The following is an 18103-nucleotide window of genomic DNA, read 5'->3' on the forward strand; positions in this document are numbered from 1 at the left end:
CCTGAAATTTGTCACACAATAAGTTAATATACCCATTTCTAATCAGCGTTCCTTACCACATTCATACATTGGCAGCAGAATGTAATATAAGTACAAGTAAAAGTACATTTCTGTAGCCATGGCAACATGTCATTTCAATGATATAGTTTGGGGTTGGGCCATTTCCATATTATAAATAAAAAAGTTTATTTTGATTTATACAATTTATAATAACAAGCAATCATATGGAAAGTTAACTGAAGATCCCAATCACTGACTGTTGATGTATCTGCAAACCTGTTGCCTTAGTGTGTTTGAAGAGTTTTCAGCGCCAGGGCGGACTGTCATTGCCAGCTTTTGTATGTTGGAACACTCTTATTTCTATTTGTTAAAAAATTGAAGAAGTTGAGCTTAGACTCTGCCCGTCTATACATTCAGTTTTTCACTGCTTATCTCAAATAGCCATCGTCTTGGAGTAAGCATCTTAGTGCATAGACATTATTTTGACAGTCTGGTAGAGGTGGGTATCATTGGGCACCTCACGATTCGATTACGATTACGATTCAGGAGCTACGATTCGATTAAAAATCGATTATTGATTAATCTTTAATTTATATACATTATATTAATGCAGTTTTACATTTCTTTTCGTTTCAACGTCTATCACTTGCATCTTAAAAAACAAAAAAACAATTAATTTGGAATAAGAAACAGTTAAATTAATTGCCACGTTTAGTAAATAATGAAAATGTGTGCAAAACTGGACCATACGAAAGTGCCCGATAGTAAAGGAGCTGGTCAGATCTCTTGGTGAGGTGGTTCACTGTAGTCAGCCACATTTTAGAACTGCCTGCATTACTTTATTTACAATAAATAAATCGATTGATTGTTGACGTTTACTAAACGGTTCTATAATTGCCCATGTCCGAATTGCGACATATCTAAAAATCGGTTATTTCCCCCACCTCTAGTGCCTAGTAATAATGTCTTAGCTTCACCCCAGACAACTGTACTAGGCAGGGAGACTAAATTGCATCATTATTGACTAATCATTTCCAGTAAAAATGAGTACAACATAGCATTACCACTTTAAAGGTAGTCTATTTAAAGCGACAGCAAAATTGCAGACTCAAGGTTGGAGCAGGGTCATCAATCCTCCAGAGCAGTTTTATAAATACTTCAGCCTTCAAGTGGCCTTCTGTCTGTCCATAGAGACATTTGACATAGATGAAAAAAATGCAGACTAGTGTCCATGTGAGCGCACCAACACCATACAAAATATAAATGCTTAGTTTTGCCCCTAAGGGTCAGGGCGTACGCACTTCAAACCTATAAATCGGACTTTACAGGACTAGCTAAATTACTACTGGAATGCTGTTCAATTTAGTCAAACATTATTTTTCCAAAGTAAAATGTGCAGTGTTGATTATAGTTGGAGAAATATAATGTAATGATATACTGCTAATAAATACAGCGCAGCCAACCGCAGGGAAGTCCGTAGTGGAATTAAAATGTCTTTGCAACCTAAGTACTAGAGATCGACCGATATGGTTTTTTCAGGGCCGATATCGATTATTAGTAGTGAAGTAGGCCAACATCCGATATTTTGTTCCGATATTTATTATAGTAAAAGTGACATTTTGGCTTCAAAATTAAGAATTATACTATTATATACTCCAACACAAGTATGTTTTTTTGAGAAAACAAACAAAAAAACAAAATGCAGAGAGTTCCTTGGCACAGCAGCACCTCTTGCCACACAGACAGGCTGAAATATGCATCCCTTAATAACTGATTGATAAAACGATTCCAAATTCACAGGTGTTGATATTGACAGACTGTTAGCAGGCTGATCATCTAGCAATATTACAGTTGGTTACAAAATGGAAAAAAAGTACAAAACATAATGTACAGATCATTAAATGCAATATTTAGGTACAACTATCATACTGTAGGTTACATTATTAACATGGGGACGGCGTGGCGCAGTTGGGAGAGTGGCCTTGAGGGTTCCTGATTCGATCCCCACCTTCTACCAACCTCGTCACGTCCGTTGTGTCCTTGAGCAAAACACTTCACCCTTGCTCCTGATGTGTCGTGGTTAGGGCCTTGCATGGCAGCTCCCGCCATCAGTGTGTGAATGTGTGTGTGAATGTGGAAATAGTGTCAAAGCGCTTTGAGTACCTTGAAGGTAGAAAAGCGCTATACAAGTATAACCCATTTACCATTTAACATCTTTATCAAGGCATGATCGTAACAATACACATTTTGTATTAAGCATTATTCGGCAGCCCACACACACACACTTAGGGAGCATATTCAAAATATTTCTACAGCTTCTTGTGTGGCACAAACTATTCTCTATCGCCATCCTAGTCACTGCCGTTGTGTCCTTGGGCAAGACACTTTACCCACCTGCTCCTAGTGCCACCCACACTGGTTTAAATGTCACTTAGATATTGGCTTTCACTATGTAAAGCGCTTTGAGTCCCTAGAGAAAAAAGCGCTATATAAATATAATTCACTAATTCACTAATTCACTATCCTCTTTGTGTGTTTCTGCAATAAAACTAGACTAAATTTACTTTGAGTTTTTTCATCTTTCTCTCAATCACACAAACAAACAAGATTTTACTCTAACTGACTGTTTCCACTTCGATATTTTCAGCAGTTTTGTTTCAAGTGATTCACAGACATGTAGTGAGGTACTACAAGCTAACAGCTGCCGCTTATGTTTATGAAGTTTTACGGTATTCTGCTCATAGTAATGTTACAAGTGGCTGTGGCATGTAGATGACTGGGATGTTTATTACCGTATTTTTCGGAGTATAAGTCGCTCCGGAGTATAAGTCGGACCGGCCGAAAATGCATAATAAAGAAGGAAAAAAACATATATAAGTCGCACTGGAGTATAAGTCGCATTTCTGATAAAACCCAACACCCAAGAATAGACATTTGAAAGGCAATTTAAAATCAATCAATCAATGTTTATTTATATAGCCCTAAATCACAAGTGTCTCAAAGGGCTGCACAAGCCACAACGACATCCTCGGTACAAAGCCCACATAAGGGCAAGGAAAAACTCACCCCAGTGGGACGTCGATGTGAATGACTATGAGAAACCTGTGAACAACAGGCTGAATAAGTGTACGTTATATGACGCATAAATAACCAACTGAGAACGTGCCTGGTATGTTAACGTAACATATTATGGTAAGACTCATTCAAATAACTATACCATATAGAACATGCTATACGTTTACCAAACAATCTGTCACTCCTAATCGCTAAATCCCATGAAATCTTATACGTCTAGTCTCTTACGTGAATGAGCTAAATAATGTTATTTGATATTTTACGGTAATGTGTTAATAATTTCACACATAAGTCACTCCTGAGTATAAGTTGCACCCCCGGCCAAACTATGAAAAAAACTGCGACTTATAGTCCGAAAAATAGGGTATAATTTTGGGAGAGTTTTCTGTGTTTACGCACCTTCGACCCATCCACCATAGTGACCCTACTCTTTCTCCGCCGTGTGTTTGAGGACCCTGCAAAAGACCTCGGATTAAAAAAATAATCAATATCAAAATATAATCTAAAATGATAGTAATGGTGATAGAGGGATTGCTATTCATTATCAATTAAAAAAAAAAGATTATTAAAAAAACGGCCAATACATGTCAAAATACCAAATATCGGGGCAGATAATTGGTCAATCTCTACTAAGCACAGTAAAATATCTTTCTACAGTGGTATCAGGGGATACAAGTTTAATTGGTTCTCTGACGCGGCTTGTTCCTCAAAAATTGTATTGCCAAACAGAGTCGCCCATTGAAATGAAAATATTCAGTGTTGCAACTTGAAATACATGAGGCCCTATCTGATGTTATTGTAGCATGTTTTGGTTTTCAAAATGTTATATAATTTCTACAGTACATAATTTTTGTGTGCGACAAGACTTTCATTCAAGTACAATCTGACCTTTCTATCCTCAATGAAATGATAGACAACTTAATTTTTGCTTGTTAAGCATACTCTCGAGGCTTTTGCCTTTTTATAGAAGACATTTCTGATTTCAAATGATCAACTAAAAGTCAAGTTATTATTTGTTATTTCTACAACTTGGATAAGCGACAAGAATTTTGTCAGGGACTGTATATATCCTGTATACAGTGTTACCTCGATTATTGTGGGGGTTATGTCCAATGTCGGGCTGCTATTTATTTTATGATTTATGTAAACATTATATATGTATTTAACATCTTTATAAGCCCACCAGACAGTTTTCATACATACTAATAAACAGTTCCTATGGACTTAAAACACCCTCATAAAGTACAATTGTTTTGCTCTTGTGTGTCTTTCAGGTATGTAGACAGATCTGGCTTGGCCTTTATGATGGGAAAACCACCTCATTGGCGGATTTCAGAGAACCACAGAAAGCCAAAGAGTTTCTTCAAGAAAAATATGAGAAGAAGAGATGGTAAGGGACTTTAAAATGCCTTAAATGGAAAAGCCTATCCTCACTTGACTTGTACTTGAATTAGTAAGAATAAAGAGGTTGGCCAAAGCTGCTGTGTTACCATAATGCAGTGCTTCTCAAATATTTTCTGTTACGGCTCCCTTTGGAAGAAGAAAATATTTCACGCCCCTCCTTGGAAGAAGAAAATATTTTGCGCCCCACCCCCCACACTCTCTACCGTGACTAAAAATAATATAATTTGTCTTTAAAATTGTTACAACTATACCTCTGCACAACATTTGGAGCTTATTAACATTAAAGAAAACAACACACCGGTCTTTTCTTGTCTCCCACCGTGGTTCCAGTTAAGCCAATTCTACATATGCTTCATCAAATTCTGGTACAACAAAAAAAACATGTTCCTCGAGGTAGCACGCGCCTCCCCACTATTTGAGAAGGACTGCCCTAATGTTTGATTAAAAATAAAATGCACTTTTCTAGTCGAATAACAAGTGATGCTTGTTAATAAAAAGTAAATAAATACATTACACCATCATAGCTAATAAATATTGATAAAATAAATGTTTATATTGTTCTGGTTGTTTGGTTATTAGTGGGTTTGCTGTGTGCTTGGCTTTCTAGGTATGTACCTCCTGAGCAGGCTAAGGTGGTGGCATCAGTCCACGCTTCTGTCTCTGGATCTTCAAACAGTAGTAACAGCAGTACTCCAGAGGTTAGACCTCTTAAGTCCCTCCTGGGGGACTCGGCCCCTACCCTGCACCTCAACAAGAACACCCCACCTAATCAGGTGAGTTTCATACAATCAGTACAATTAAGGCTGAAATATTTTCTCAGGTCACATAGCTTGCATCGCCTCTGATAGCGTCTTGAATAGCTCTTCAGCGAGGAGTGGCGCGTAAATTGCAATTCTCTTTTAAAAGGGAGAAACCGCACCTGTCGTCGTCTAGGTTGTTAATTGCCTTCTTGCAAAGAGTGAGCAATGACAACTGCAACATCTTTGTTGGCACAATAACTAATTCGAAAACATCAGTTTACTTTTAATGGACGCTTTACTCATAATCTAGTGGAAAAGACATTCGAGAAGTTGGACTGTGCAACCCCTGAACGAGTTGTGGCACAGGACCAGTAAATATTTGGCCGTTTGGAACATGAGATGAGCGAGAGCTGTGTAGTTGAAAATAAACAAAACTGGTAAATAACTATTGTAACGACCTGCTGGTGTTAATGTTTATGTTCATGCCTTATTAATGTTCAGAGCTCCCATGTTTGTGAACACACCGTGCTTGAAAGGTGATTGACAGGAAATGTGACACGCATTATTGTGGGTTTCCTGGACGTCGTCTTCATTACTAAAAAATCCTCTGCCATTTTCAAGTAAGGTTTTTATTTATTTATTTATTTTGGAGTCAGCTTGAAGCACACATTATTATGCCTAATTTTGTTGTGATGCCCCGCTGGATGCATTAAACAATGTAACAAGGTTTTCCAAAATAATCAACTCAAGTTATGGAAAAAAATGCCAACATGGCACTGCCATATTTATTATTGAAGTCACAAAGTGCGTTTTTTTTTTTAACGTGATTCAAAACAGCAGCTTGGAATTTGGGACATGCTCTCCCTGAGAGCAACGGGGGGTGTATATTGTAGCGTCCCGGAAGAGTTAGTGCTGCAAGGGGTTCTGGGTATTTGTTCTGTTGTGTTTATGTTGTGTTACGGTGCGGATGTTCTCCCGAAATGTGTTTGTCATTCTTGTTTGGTGTGGGTTCACAGTGTGGCGCATATTTGTAAGTGTTAAAGTTGATTATACGGCCACCCTCAGTGTGACCTGTATGGCTGTTGACCAAGTATGCTTGCATTCACTTGTGTGTGTGAAAAGCCGTAGATATTATGTGATTGGGCCGGCACGCATAGGCAGTGCCTTTAAGGTTTATTGGCGCTCTGTACTTCTCCCTACGTCCGTGTACACAGCGGCGTTTTAAAAAGTCATACATTTTACTTTTTGAAACCGATACCGATAATTTCCGATATTACATTTTAAAGCATTTATCGGCCGATAATATTGGCAGTCCGATATTATCGGACATCTCTAATTACAACCTTTCTGACACTTTTCTGAGCATTACTGTTTCTTAACAGCGGACATTTTTATAGTCTTGTTTTGGATCTCATTGGGTATTGTAGTTATATGTTTTGTACTTACTGTACAGTCCGACCACTGTCTGTTTCACGTGTGTCTACAAATACGTCTCTTGTCTCTGCCAGTCTCCTGTGACCAGCCGTGGACAAACGCACCAGCAGCATGACAAGAAGTTTGACCTCCTCAGTGACCTAGGCGGAGACATCTTTGCTGGCCCACCAAAAATGAACGCAGGCGCCGGCTCGGGTTTTGCAAACTTTGCACATTTCAACAGCCACACAAGTAAGTGATAGATGCAATCATACCTTTTAATAGAGTCCCGGCATGGAGTCTCAAATTATCTGCTGCAACATCCCTCCTGAAATATTTGATTAAAAAATTGGCATTGACATATATTATGTGTTTATAAAAAAAACTGTAGCTGAGGAGTTTGCATAAACAGATTTCTCTTTTTTTTTCATCTTCGTTTTTCATTCAAGGTAAAAGTTATCAGACCATAGATGCTTTTTTTTTAGACACTGTTCAGATGTCAACAAAAAAACTGCCAAAAAATATGTGATCAGTATCTGTGAAAAAATATGTGATCTGTTGTCCATTATTGCCTTTCAATTCTGATCCCCTCTGGAGGACACTTTTTTTTTTGCCCCTGGCTGACGAGAGGGCTTGCAGCTAACTGCATGTCCATACATTTTGGGGCATAGGACATCCGTCAAAACATACAGAAAAAAGTAAAATCCTAAACATGCAATACAAAGAATCACCACATAACAAGCATCACAAACATTGGCAAGATCAGAAAATAGTACATTTACTCAAAGTTCCCCATAAAAAGGATTAAAACAATTAAATCCCAATCAGATAAGATTTGGGACAAGCCAGAATAAAACACCATAAATAGAAGAATAAATTACACTAAAACCAATATAGGCAAAAAGAGGGACTACAACTTATGCCATGCCAATCGCTACATTACCCGCTATGGATGGAACTGCATCACAGCAGAAAGTAAGCAGCTAATAACAGGAAGTTTGTTAAGAGTTTAGAGAGAGGATAATGTAAGTGTGCTCTCTTGGTGTGAAGCAGCCAGGTGTACACGTAAGGGGAAGGCGAATGGATCAATATATTAGTGCCAATACCAAGGGTAGTATCAGTAAATATTTGATAGTAGATCAATATTCTTATTCTCACAAAATTAGTTTTTTGACGTAAATTTTTTTGTTTTGTTAATGTTTACAAATTCAGAAAGTATGTTCCTGGATACAGGACGACTGTGAGGGCAAAAACCAAATGATTTAAACGAGTAGCAGATGTTTTGTTTTTGTTTAATTATTGTGTTCTGTATTTAGGACTATGAGGAACACTCCTTGTCATTTTCGAAAATTGACAGTGCGGTTTATAACCTGGTGCTCCTAATGTACAGATTAATTCTGGTTGTGCTTACCGACCTCAAAGGAACATTATTTGGTACATGGTGTAATAAGTGTAACCAGTAGATGCCAGTGTGGACTGCAAACTGACGCCTGTTCAATAAATTATGCTAGCAAGTACAGTTTAGCAAGCAAACTTCAAACTTTGATGTTTCATTGAAAATATAGAATATTACACACGGTGCTCAAAAATCATTTAGTACGACTTTGGTAAGCTACAGCGCATTACGGCTTCCGTAGTCAGACTTGCTGTGCTTTAACATACGGGTATTATTATGGTGTGGGTATAAGGACCCCAAAATGGCACCCACTAGGACAGTGTTTTTCAACCACTGTGCCGCGGCGCACTAGTGTGCTGTGAGATACAGTCTGGTGTGCCGTGGGAGATTATGCAGTTTCACCTATTTGGGTTAAAAATATTTTTTGCAAACCAGTAATTATAGTCTGCAAATAGTGTGCCGTTGTTGAGTGTGGGTGCTGTCGAGAGCTCGGCAGAGTAACCATGTTATACCATACCATATCAGTAGGTGGAACACGGTAGCCAATTGCTTTGTAGATGTCGGGAACACGTCGTGTGAGACAATGGTTTGTCGTGATCACAATATGCAGGCGACGGCGGGAGGCAGAGTGCAGGTAAAACGGTATCTAATGCTTAAACCAAAAATAAACAAAAGGTGAGTGCCCCTGAGAAAAAGCATTGAAGTTTAGGGATGGCTATGCAGAACGAAACTAAAACTGAACTATCTACAAAGTAAACAAAAACAGAATGCTGGACGACAACAAAGACTTACAGCGTGTGGAGCAGAGACGGCGTCCACAAAGTATATCCGTACATGACAATCAACAATCTCCACACAAAAACAGATGGCAACAACTTAGATATTCTTGATTGCTAAAACAAAGCAGGTGCGGGGAATAGCGCTCAAAGGAAGACATGTAACTGCAACAGGAAAATACCAACAAAACAGGAAAAGCCACCAAAATAGGAGCGCAAGACAAGAACTAAAACACTATGCACGGGAGCACAACCATCCATCCATCCATTTCCTACCGCTTGTCCCATTCGGGGTCGCAGGAGTGCTGGAGCCTATCTCAGCTGCTTCAGGCGGAAGGCGGGGTACACCCTGGACAAGTCGCCACCTCATCGCAGGGCCAACACAGCAGCCTTCATAGGCTGCAGATTATATGAATCTGTTGTCATTAAACGAAATGAACATCTTCACTATATACTGAATACCTCCCAACAACAATTATAATGCTTCGCTTTGCGTAAAGTATATAATCATTCCTTGTATGCAAGAGATTTATTCTCAGTTTTCATTGCGGCTCTGCATCACATGACATTCCATCCCCGATGATCTTTCATGTTTACCCCATAATCCATTGTTGTGTGTGTTTTTGTTTTAGTCTTTATTGTCTTAAATGCCACTTTCCTCTCCTTGTTTTTGTTGGTCTGTCTGTCATCACATCATCATCCTGGCACCATCTCCAGCGGCACAGAATAGCAACACAAATGCAGACTTTGCTAATTTTGATGCATTTGGGAGCACCCCTGGGTCGATGTGTGGGTTCCCCTCAGCACCCCAAGCCCCGTTCCAAGCCTCGAACGCAGGTAGGGCAACACCCCCTTGCCAGACACATGCTTAATTCACAGTCACTTCATTTACTTGCATAACTATGTGGAAAGATGCCTTAATTCATGTGTGGCCCCTCATGGTTTAATTTTATGTCTATAAAGTGTGTACGCCCTGTACAATGTTGTAAAGCAGTAATTCTCAGACTGTGGTATGCCAAAAAAAAATCACTTACCGTATTTTTCGGAGTATAAGTCGCACCGGAGTATAAGTCGCACCTGCCGAAAATGCATAATAAAGAAGGAAAAAAACATATATAAGACACACTGGAGCCCGGCCAAACTATGAAAAAAAACGGCGACTTATAGTCCGAAAAATACGGTAATTAAATATTGAAACAGTGTTACTGTTCAAACTGTGTGTAGTGTTACAGTGGCCAAAAATATTTAATATACTTGTTAAATAAACCTTCTGCCTGATTTTTTAGGAATATTTAGGCTTACTACGCTACTGTATTTTAATGTGGTTCATTATGGTGGTACTTGGAGAGCCAAGTGTTTTATGGGGTGGTACTTGGTGAAAAAAGTTTGAGAACCATGACCTTGTCATGGCAGGCACAACAGCGACCTCTGCTGGAAGTTATACAGTTGTCAGTATCTCAATAGGCCTCGTTTACAGGGCTCACCAAATCTGATTTTTTTTGCTCTCGATTGACCCAGATCTGATTTTTTTGCCAGTCTTAACACTCCAAAGTGCATCAAATCTGATCTTTTGGTATTAGATTCAGGCAACCACAGGAGGAGGTAGTCCAAATCCGATAGGAATCTGATCTTTTCAAATGTGACTTCACATACGGTGGCTTTTTTGTCAGCTTTGGCCAAGTTACTTCACTCGTGTGCACCGGGAAAGACGCAGTCGCCAGCGGAAGTGAATATTTCATCACAACATCCGGTTTCGGTGAGCAAAGTCTATTTATGACGACTAAATTTTCGGTGCATCACTTGTCAATAGTGCACAAATCATAGGCTATATGTAATATATGAATATATATTTTGATTCCGAAGAAATAGTGATAGTTGAAGGACCACAATTGACGCTGTGGCGCATTTGCTTACATGTGAACTGAAAAATAAAGCTCACATAGATCCACGCTGATGTCCGTGTCTCCTCTACTTGACAGTCATTGAAATATTACAACCTTACCAAATATATTACACTATAAACATCCATTCGAATGAATGAATGAATGATCTTTATTTGTCATTGTGCATGTACAGGTACAGGTCCAACGAAATTTAGGTTGCTTCCCTGAGGTGCTTTGCATTTAAAAAAAAGAAGAAACCACACAATATACACAATATGCAATGTACAATATGGCCTAAGACCACTCTAAGAGGCAATATAAAAAAAAAACGAGACAATAAAAAGTATAAAGTGACTAGTAAACTGACTATAGAGGAGTAATGCTGGTTCCCAGTGTGCTGAGGGGGTGGGAGTCAGTATTTCCTACCTCCTATGCTGTGCAGGCTTTTATTGTGGATTAAATATGTAAATAAATATGGTAAATATTGTCCAGTTCATACATTATATTACTTTAATTTATTTTCACATTAAAAAAAACGCTAATTTTATTTAAAGTGTAGCGACTTTTATTTTTTGTTGTTGTAGTAGCGACTTCCTACTGGTTAGCTTCTATTGTTTTCACATTATCGCACTGTGCATGCAAGTGACGTCCTGGCCACATTCGCGTTGACACTGGAGTCTGATTAAATAAATTACATTTTACTTCCAGTCAGCTGGAAAAAAAGATTAAAAAAAAAAAACAGATTTGGGCCACTTTGGCCTGCAGTATAAACATAGTCACTGTGCAGCTTTGCAGAAGAAATATATGGTTGTTGATTGCTTAATGAAAGCTCATTTTTGTTGTCATAATGATTGTGAATGACAAGCAAAATTAAAAAAAAAAAGTGCAGTTGTCCTTTAAGAACCTTAATTCCAGCCTTACATTTTCTATCATTTATCATTTTCAGTTTTAACCAGAGATGTGCTGATTTATTTCCCACTGATCAGTCTCGGCGGATTTTCTTGAAAAAGTAGGCGGTAATAATGCATCACAAACATTTAAACATATTTTTAGTCCCCCGGCTGACAAGCTCGTAGTTAACTTGTCTTCATACACAGTGTGGAGTCGCTCCAATAATGATCATTATCATTACAGCAACAGAAACTGCATCTTTTAGTATCTTAAGTACCATTGTCAAATATATTATTACTGGAGGACGAGGCTAAAAATGTAACACAGCTTTAAGCAACATAAAAAAAAAAAGGTGCTTACACGACAAGATGAGGGTCAGATTGATCCATAAATTGGTGGTATCGACACCAAAAGTGGTATAAATATATTAATTGATACTAGAGTGATTATATTAATATCTTTATTTTTTCAAAATATTTTTTTGTTGTTTGTATGTTTACAAATGCAGGTGCTAATTCCCTGGACACGGGAGGACTTTGAGGGCAAAAAGGATTGATGAGTAATATATGGTCGTTTTTGCTTGTCTCTAGTTATTGTGTACTGTTGACTTTGAAACTAATTCAAATATTGTGCTGATATTGTTAAAGTGTCTCTAGCACTCACCATAAGTAAAGAGGAAGATTTATAGTTAATACATGTGATGACTATTTGTATTGGCTAATCTCACTCATGAATGATCGGTGTCGGAATTGCAGCCTAATCCCTGATCGAAACATCCCGAGTTTATACCAATGAGCAATGACGCTACCATTCGTGTTTTTGGACACTCAGAATAAACACAGATTTGCCAAGATTTGAAACTAAGGCCATCTGGCTGTGAGGCAGACATACACACCACACACCACCGTGCTGCTCACTTTGACTTTATACCTTTTTTTTAATTGTGTGCCTTTGGATTCATTTCTGTTTATTCATCTTTGATCACACATTGCTCCATTATTCATTTTTTCCCTTCCCTTTTCTTCTTTTTTTATTTTTTCTAATTTTTTTATCAATCGCTGCTTTTTGGGCTGCTAGCATTCACTGTGCTGTCATCCAGTCGCAGTATGTGTGAGTTTGCAAGTGCTCTGCCTTTCCAGGCTACATACAGTAAGTCTCCTTCTGGCTTTGTGTATTGTGTCATCACCCGCCTTCGCCTGTCTTTGTGTGTTTTAGCGTGACGCTTTGTGTGTGCGTATGGGTGTGCGTGTGCGTGTGTGTGTGTGTGTGTGTGTGTGTGTGTGTGTGTGTGTGTGTGTGTGTGTGTGTGTGTGTGTGTGTGTGTGTCACCCTATATAGCGTTTGACAATTTGACTGCTTGTAACCTTTTTATGTAGCTGCATTAATACTAGGGGTGTCTCGATACGACTTTCTCACTTCCGATATGATACTGATATTGGAGCCTTGAGTGTTGGCCGATACGATATCGGCAGGAATCATAGCACACACTTCTGTTATTCTGTAACCACGGTATAAATGTACATACTTTAATTATTTTGTAGAGTGCAATGTCAGAACACGTTTAAACAAATGAAAGTACTCAAAGAACAATGGCAGGTATGAAAACACCAACCTTTTGACAGATTTATGCTTTTGAAATGGAATATCAATGTGTGTTTCGGCGACGCCTAGTGGTCACAATAATTCAGTAAGATAAGCTTAAGTCTAGTGTAAAGTTAAGTTGAAAGATGCGGACACGTTTGTTACTTGTATGTGTAAGTAATATGCGACTAGAATTATTAGATACTTGTTTATGTTAACAAATGTGGTGTTTTAGACTGCAACTATGTTCAATTAAGAAGATATATTACATATTGTGTGCTTAGCTGTTGTGTAGCTGCTAGCTCCTAGGAGCCTATATCCTACCATGTTTACTTTTTGTAAATGATTTGACTAAAATACAAGAAAAGACCAACCTTGGGTGCTTATTGGAGGACATTTAGATTTCAACTGGCTGTCCAGGTTTGCACAAGTAAATGCACGGCGGGACTTCTTGTATAGGAGCTTATATCAAAGATTTAAGATGCAAGCCGATATCATCCAATACTTGTTTGTTTTGCTGATATCGGACTTAAATCCACTATCATTATCAGGACACCCCTAATTATTACAGTCACTGCTTTTTCATTATTACCATAGCAGACAGAGCATTAAATAATGTAAGCCAGGAGTGTCCAAACTTTCCACCAAGGCCTGCATAACAAAAAGTCCTAAGAATTTATGATATTTTTTCATTTTGTAAAAACAAATGCTAAAAACAGACATTACATATGTTTGAAGACAAAACTTATTGTCAGCGTTGTCTTATAGGTTACAAAGTGTTATATTATTAATTTATTTATGGGTGTCCAAAGTGCGGCCAGGGGACCATTTGCGAACCGCATCCCGCGATTCGTTGGCCCTCAAAATTTTGTGTGAATGACTATGAGAAACCTTGGAGAGGACCGCATATGTGGGTAACCCCGCCTCTAGGGGAGACCGAATGCAATGGATGTCGAGTGGGTACATTACACCTGTTTGCTCCTTTATTTCACTTTTTAATGTTTTTTTTGTAACATTATTTTTAAAATGTGCCACGGACTGCTAAAAATTAGCTTTGGACATCCCTAATTTAAGCTGAAAAGGTTTGAAATATACACTGCAAAAAGTCAGTGTTCAAAAACAAGAAACACAAGTACAAAAATTAGGGGTATTTTATTTGAACTAAGCAAAATTATCTGCCAATAGAACAAGAAAACTTGGCTTGTCAAGACTTTCCAAAACAAGTAAAATTAACTAACCTCAATGAACCCAAAAATACCTTAAAGTAAGTATATTCTCATTAATAACAACTTTACTACTATATGAGTACGTATTTTCTATTGTTTCATTGAAAATAAGACTGCAAAGTCCATTTTGCTGTCATCTGTTTTACTATGAAACACAATTGTGTCAAAGTCATGATTTTTTTTGTTTATGCTTGAAATAAGAAATGATTACTTAAAAAAATTAGTATTATACTTGTGAGTGTTGATGACACAGCTTTGCAACAGTTTATATTCTAGTTTCAAGCATGTTTTACTCAATATAGGTCATAAAACATAAAAAAACAAGCTGTAATATCTTACTGAGATAATTTAGGACCAAAACCCTTAAAACAAGTAAAACACTCTAACATAAAATCTTATGTATGGCCGCGCAAGTCCCGGGATGCCCAAAATGTCCATAACACACCCAACCGAGTCCCACGGAGAGGGGGGATCAAAGTTGGAAAAGTCGGCAAAAGTCCCAAAAATTTTCAAAATACCTACCCAGGTTCGAGTCCCACAAGTCCCGCCGCCGGCTGGGATGCCCAAAACGTCCAAAATACGCCCAGCAAAGTCCCACGGGAAGGCGGGGAGAAAGGTGAGAAAAGTCGGTGAAATGTTCAAAAATTACACCCGGGTTCGATGTGGGACTCGAACCTGGGTAGGTATTTTGAAAATTTTTGGGACTTTTGCCGACTTTTCTGACTTTTCTCCCCCACTTCCCGTGGGACTTTGCTGGGTGCGTTTAGGACATTTTTTGCAGCCCGGGACTTGTGTAGCCGGCGGCGGGACTCGTGGGACTCGAACCTGGGTAGGTATTTTGAACATTTTTGGGACTTTTGACCATTTTGGCCGCCTTTTCCCCTCTTCTTCCCCGCCTTCCTGTGCACCATTGCTGGGTGTGTTTTGAACATTTGGACACAAATAGTTTCAAGCATGTTTTACTCAAAATAGGTCATAAAATCTCAGCAACAAGCTGTAATATCTTACTAAAATCATTTAAGACCAAAACACTTAAAACAAGTAAAACACTCTAAAATAAAATCTGCTTAGTGAGAAGAATTATCTTATCAGACAGAAAATAAGCAAATATCACCCTTATTTGAGATATTTATCTTACTTGGATTTCAGTTTTTGCAGTGTAGCTGAAGGGTTAATAATGTTAATTTTCTTTAATTTTTTGGCGGGTAACGCGAACATGATTTGAAGTTCAGTACACATATTGGATAAAAGGTGCTGCTCCTTACATCACATGGTTGAGCGCAGAAGATAGATGTCTACGTTGTCCTGTAGAGCCTGACTCCCCTCCCAATTAGACCAGTCTTTTCTGGCGTGTGTGTGTCTTCACCCAACACCGACAATCTAGGCCCCTTTATGACACTATAATCTTTCTCTCTCTCATGCAGGTAGTGCTTCAGGGGGACTAGCAAATGCCACCTTTGCACATTTTGACATCTTCCCCAAATCTTGTAGTGCCGACTTTGGATCCTTCAGTTCGTTCTCCCAGAGTAACTCCACAGGAGCAAGCGGGGACGCTGTTCAGAGTACTAGCGTCCCTGCCGATAGATATGCAGCCTTCGCTGACCTGGATAACACGTGTAGCTCTGGCAAAACAGAGCAAGGTAAACCTCTAATGCTCACCTAAATTCTAGTAACTTAAAGGGGAACAGCACTTTTTTTAGAATTATATTAATAATTTACAATCTCTTTTTATGCTATACAGCAAGAACGAGGTGGTTACAATGCAGGTAATAGGAGTCATCTATTGGGCACATAAAGCCCTCTTATAAAAAACCTTAAAAAAACGCCAACAATACTCCATTTACATCTTGTGACCTGAATATTAACCAAGCATTAGCAATATTGTTATAAGTACTAGCGCCAAGTAACTACTTTTAGCGGCGCCGTAATCTCAGAGCTTACTAGCTTGTGCAGCTATAACATATTGATCCGGTGAGCTGCTGCGTCGCCTCTGAATTGGTAATAGTTAATTTTAGATGATAAATCATGCCTCTCACCTGTATAGTAGAAGATTGTGGCCATAAATCAAGAAGTTGGTCAACTTTGACATTCAACTTAGACCATACTTGCCAACCTTGAGACCTCCGTATTCGGGATATGGTGGGGGGGTGTTTGAGGTGCAGGCAACATACCCCTTCCCCTTCGAGCTTTTCTGGATGAAATGTGAAGTGAAGTGAATTATATTTATATAGCGCTTTTCTCTAATGACTCAAAGCGCTTTTACATAGTGAAACCCAATATATAAGTAACATTTAAACCAGTGTGGGTGGCACTGGGAGCAGGTGGGTAAAGTGTCTTGCCCAAGGACACAACGGCAGTGATTAGGATGACAGAAGCGGGGATCGAACCTGGAACCCTCAAGTTGCTGGCACGGCCACTCTACCAACCGAGCTATAATAAAAAAAAATTTAATTCTTTTTTCCAATCATTTTGGAACTTGCAAGCATATTTCTTCTTCTTACTCGTCGTCGCCATGTCTCTTCTTCGTTCTTCTGCTTTGTCTCCTTCTTGTTGTGTGTGCAGTTGTGCACTGAGCTCCAAAAGCCGTAGATGTTATTGTAGCGTCCCGGAAGAGTTAGTGCTGCAAGGGATTCTGGGTATTTGTTCTGGTGTGTTCATGTTGTGTTACGGTGCGGATGTTCCCCTGAAATGTGTTTGTCATTCTTGTTTGGTGTGGGTTCACAGTGTGGCGCATATTAGTAACAGTGTTATAGTTGTTTGTGACATGTATGGCTGTTGACCAAGTATGCCTTGCGTTATCATTAAACCAGTTAAAAGATCATACAACGTGTCAGCATTTCTTGACATCTAAGAGTAAGGATCATTGTTAAACCCGTCCAACGCTACATTATTATGTGACTGGGTCAGTACGCTGTTTATATGGAGGAAAAGCGGTCGCCTGGACAGCATGCGGCTGTTCAGGGGTGAAGGTTTCAGGTGAGAGAGGACGTTAAAGGCAATGTCTTTAAGACACGCCCCCAATATTGTTGTCCGGGTGGAAATAGGGAGAAATTTGGGAGAATGGTTGCCCCGGGAGATTTTCGGGAGGGGCACTGAAATTTGGAAGTCTCCCGGGAAAATCTGGAGGGTTGGCAAGTATGACTTAGACCCGGAGATGGAAAGAAAGACATGAAAAGACGCTTGTTGGCTCCCTCCTTTTTTCTTTTTTTTATTGACATGTGGAAGGATAATGATGAATTCTATATCTAAACGGGAAGATATGAACATCCCATCAGTTGGCATTCCAGTGAAAGCAGACATTGCACAGTAAGTGATTGTTTTACTATGTTCGTAGTTTGTATTTATTTGTTTAGCCATTAGCAATAGTGCTACTTTGTTGGATCTGTTCAGCATGCAGCTTCTAAAACATGTCGCTCATCCTCCTTATATTCAGGCTCAAAAAGATAAGGTTCTGGATCATCATTTGTCCCGAAGAAATCATTGTTGTAGAATTTGTGATGCCTCTGTGAAATGAATGCTCTACTGTATGCTTAAAGTGACCTAAAAACATAAATATTCCATGTTATTATGAATGTGCGTGTTACTACTTTACATATATACTTACAGCATGTATATAAAATGTTGAAGGTTTTTGGATGTTTTTTGGAGCCCTTTATAGGCGGAATATACGTCATGACCCCCCCTAAAACTCCATTGTTAGCTGCCTTTTGCTAATGTT

At 38.8% G+C, this 18103-nt stretch overlaps 1 protein-coding gene across 5 annotated transcripts in view; it reads left to right on the forward strand.

Annotated features, from left to right (window-relative positions):
- The window catches only part of agfg1a (ArfGAP with FG repeats 1a), a 52155-nt gene that overhangs the window by 26163 nt on the left and 7889 nt on the right, over positions 1-18103 (forward strand). For 2 of the 5 annotated variants that reach the window (XM_061925670.2, XM_061925669.2), the window contains 6 exons: positions 4350-4465; positions 5087-5252; positions 6728-6884; positions 9522-9641; positions 12656-12727; positions 15810-16025. In XM_061925670.2, the coding sequence (XP_061781654.1) occupies positions 4350-4465; positions 5087-5252; positions 6728-6884; positions 9522-9641; positions 12656-12727; positions 15810-16025 (847 nt within the window). The remainder of the gene's footprint in view (positions 1-4349; positions 4466-5086; positions 5253-6727; positions 6885-9521; positions 9642-12655; positions 12728-15809; positions 16026-18103) is intronic. The other 3 variants (XM_061925671.2, XM_061925672.2, XM_061925673.2) reach the window with 3 other exon arrangements.

The sequence above is a fragment of the Nerophis lumbriciformis genome, linkage group LG30 (genome assembly GCF_033978685.3).
Source record: "Nerophis lumbriciformis linkage group LG30, RoL_Nlum_v2.1, whole genome shotgun sequence".
Taxonomy (NCBI): domain Eukaryota; kingdom Metazoa; phylum Chordata; class Actinopteri; order Syngnathiformes; family Syngnathidae; genus Nerophis; species Nerophis lumbriciformis.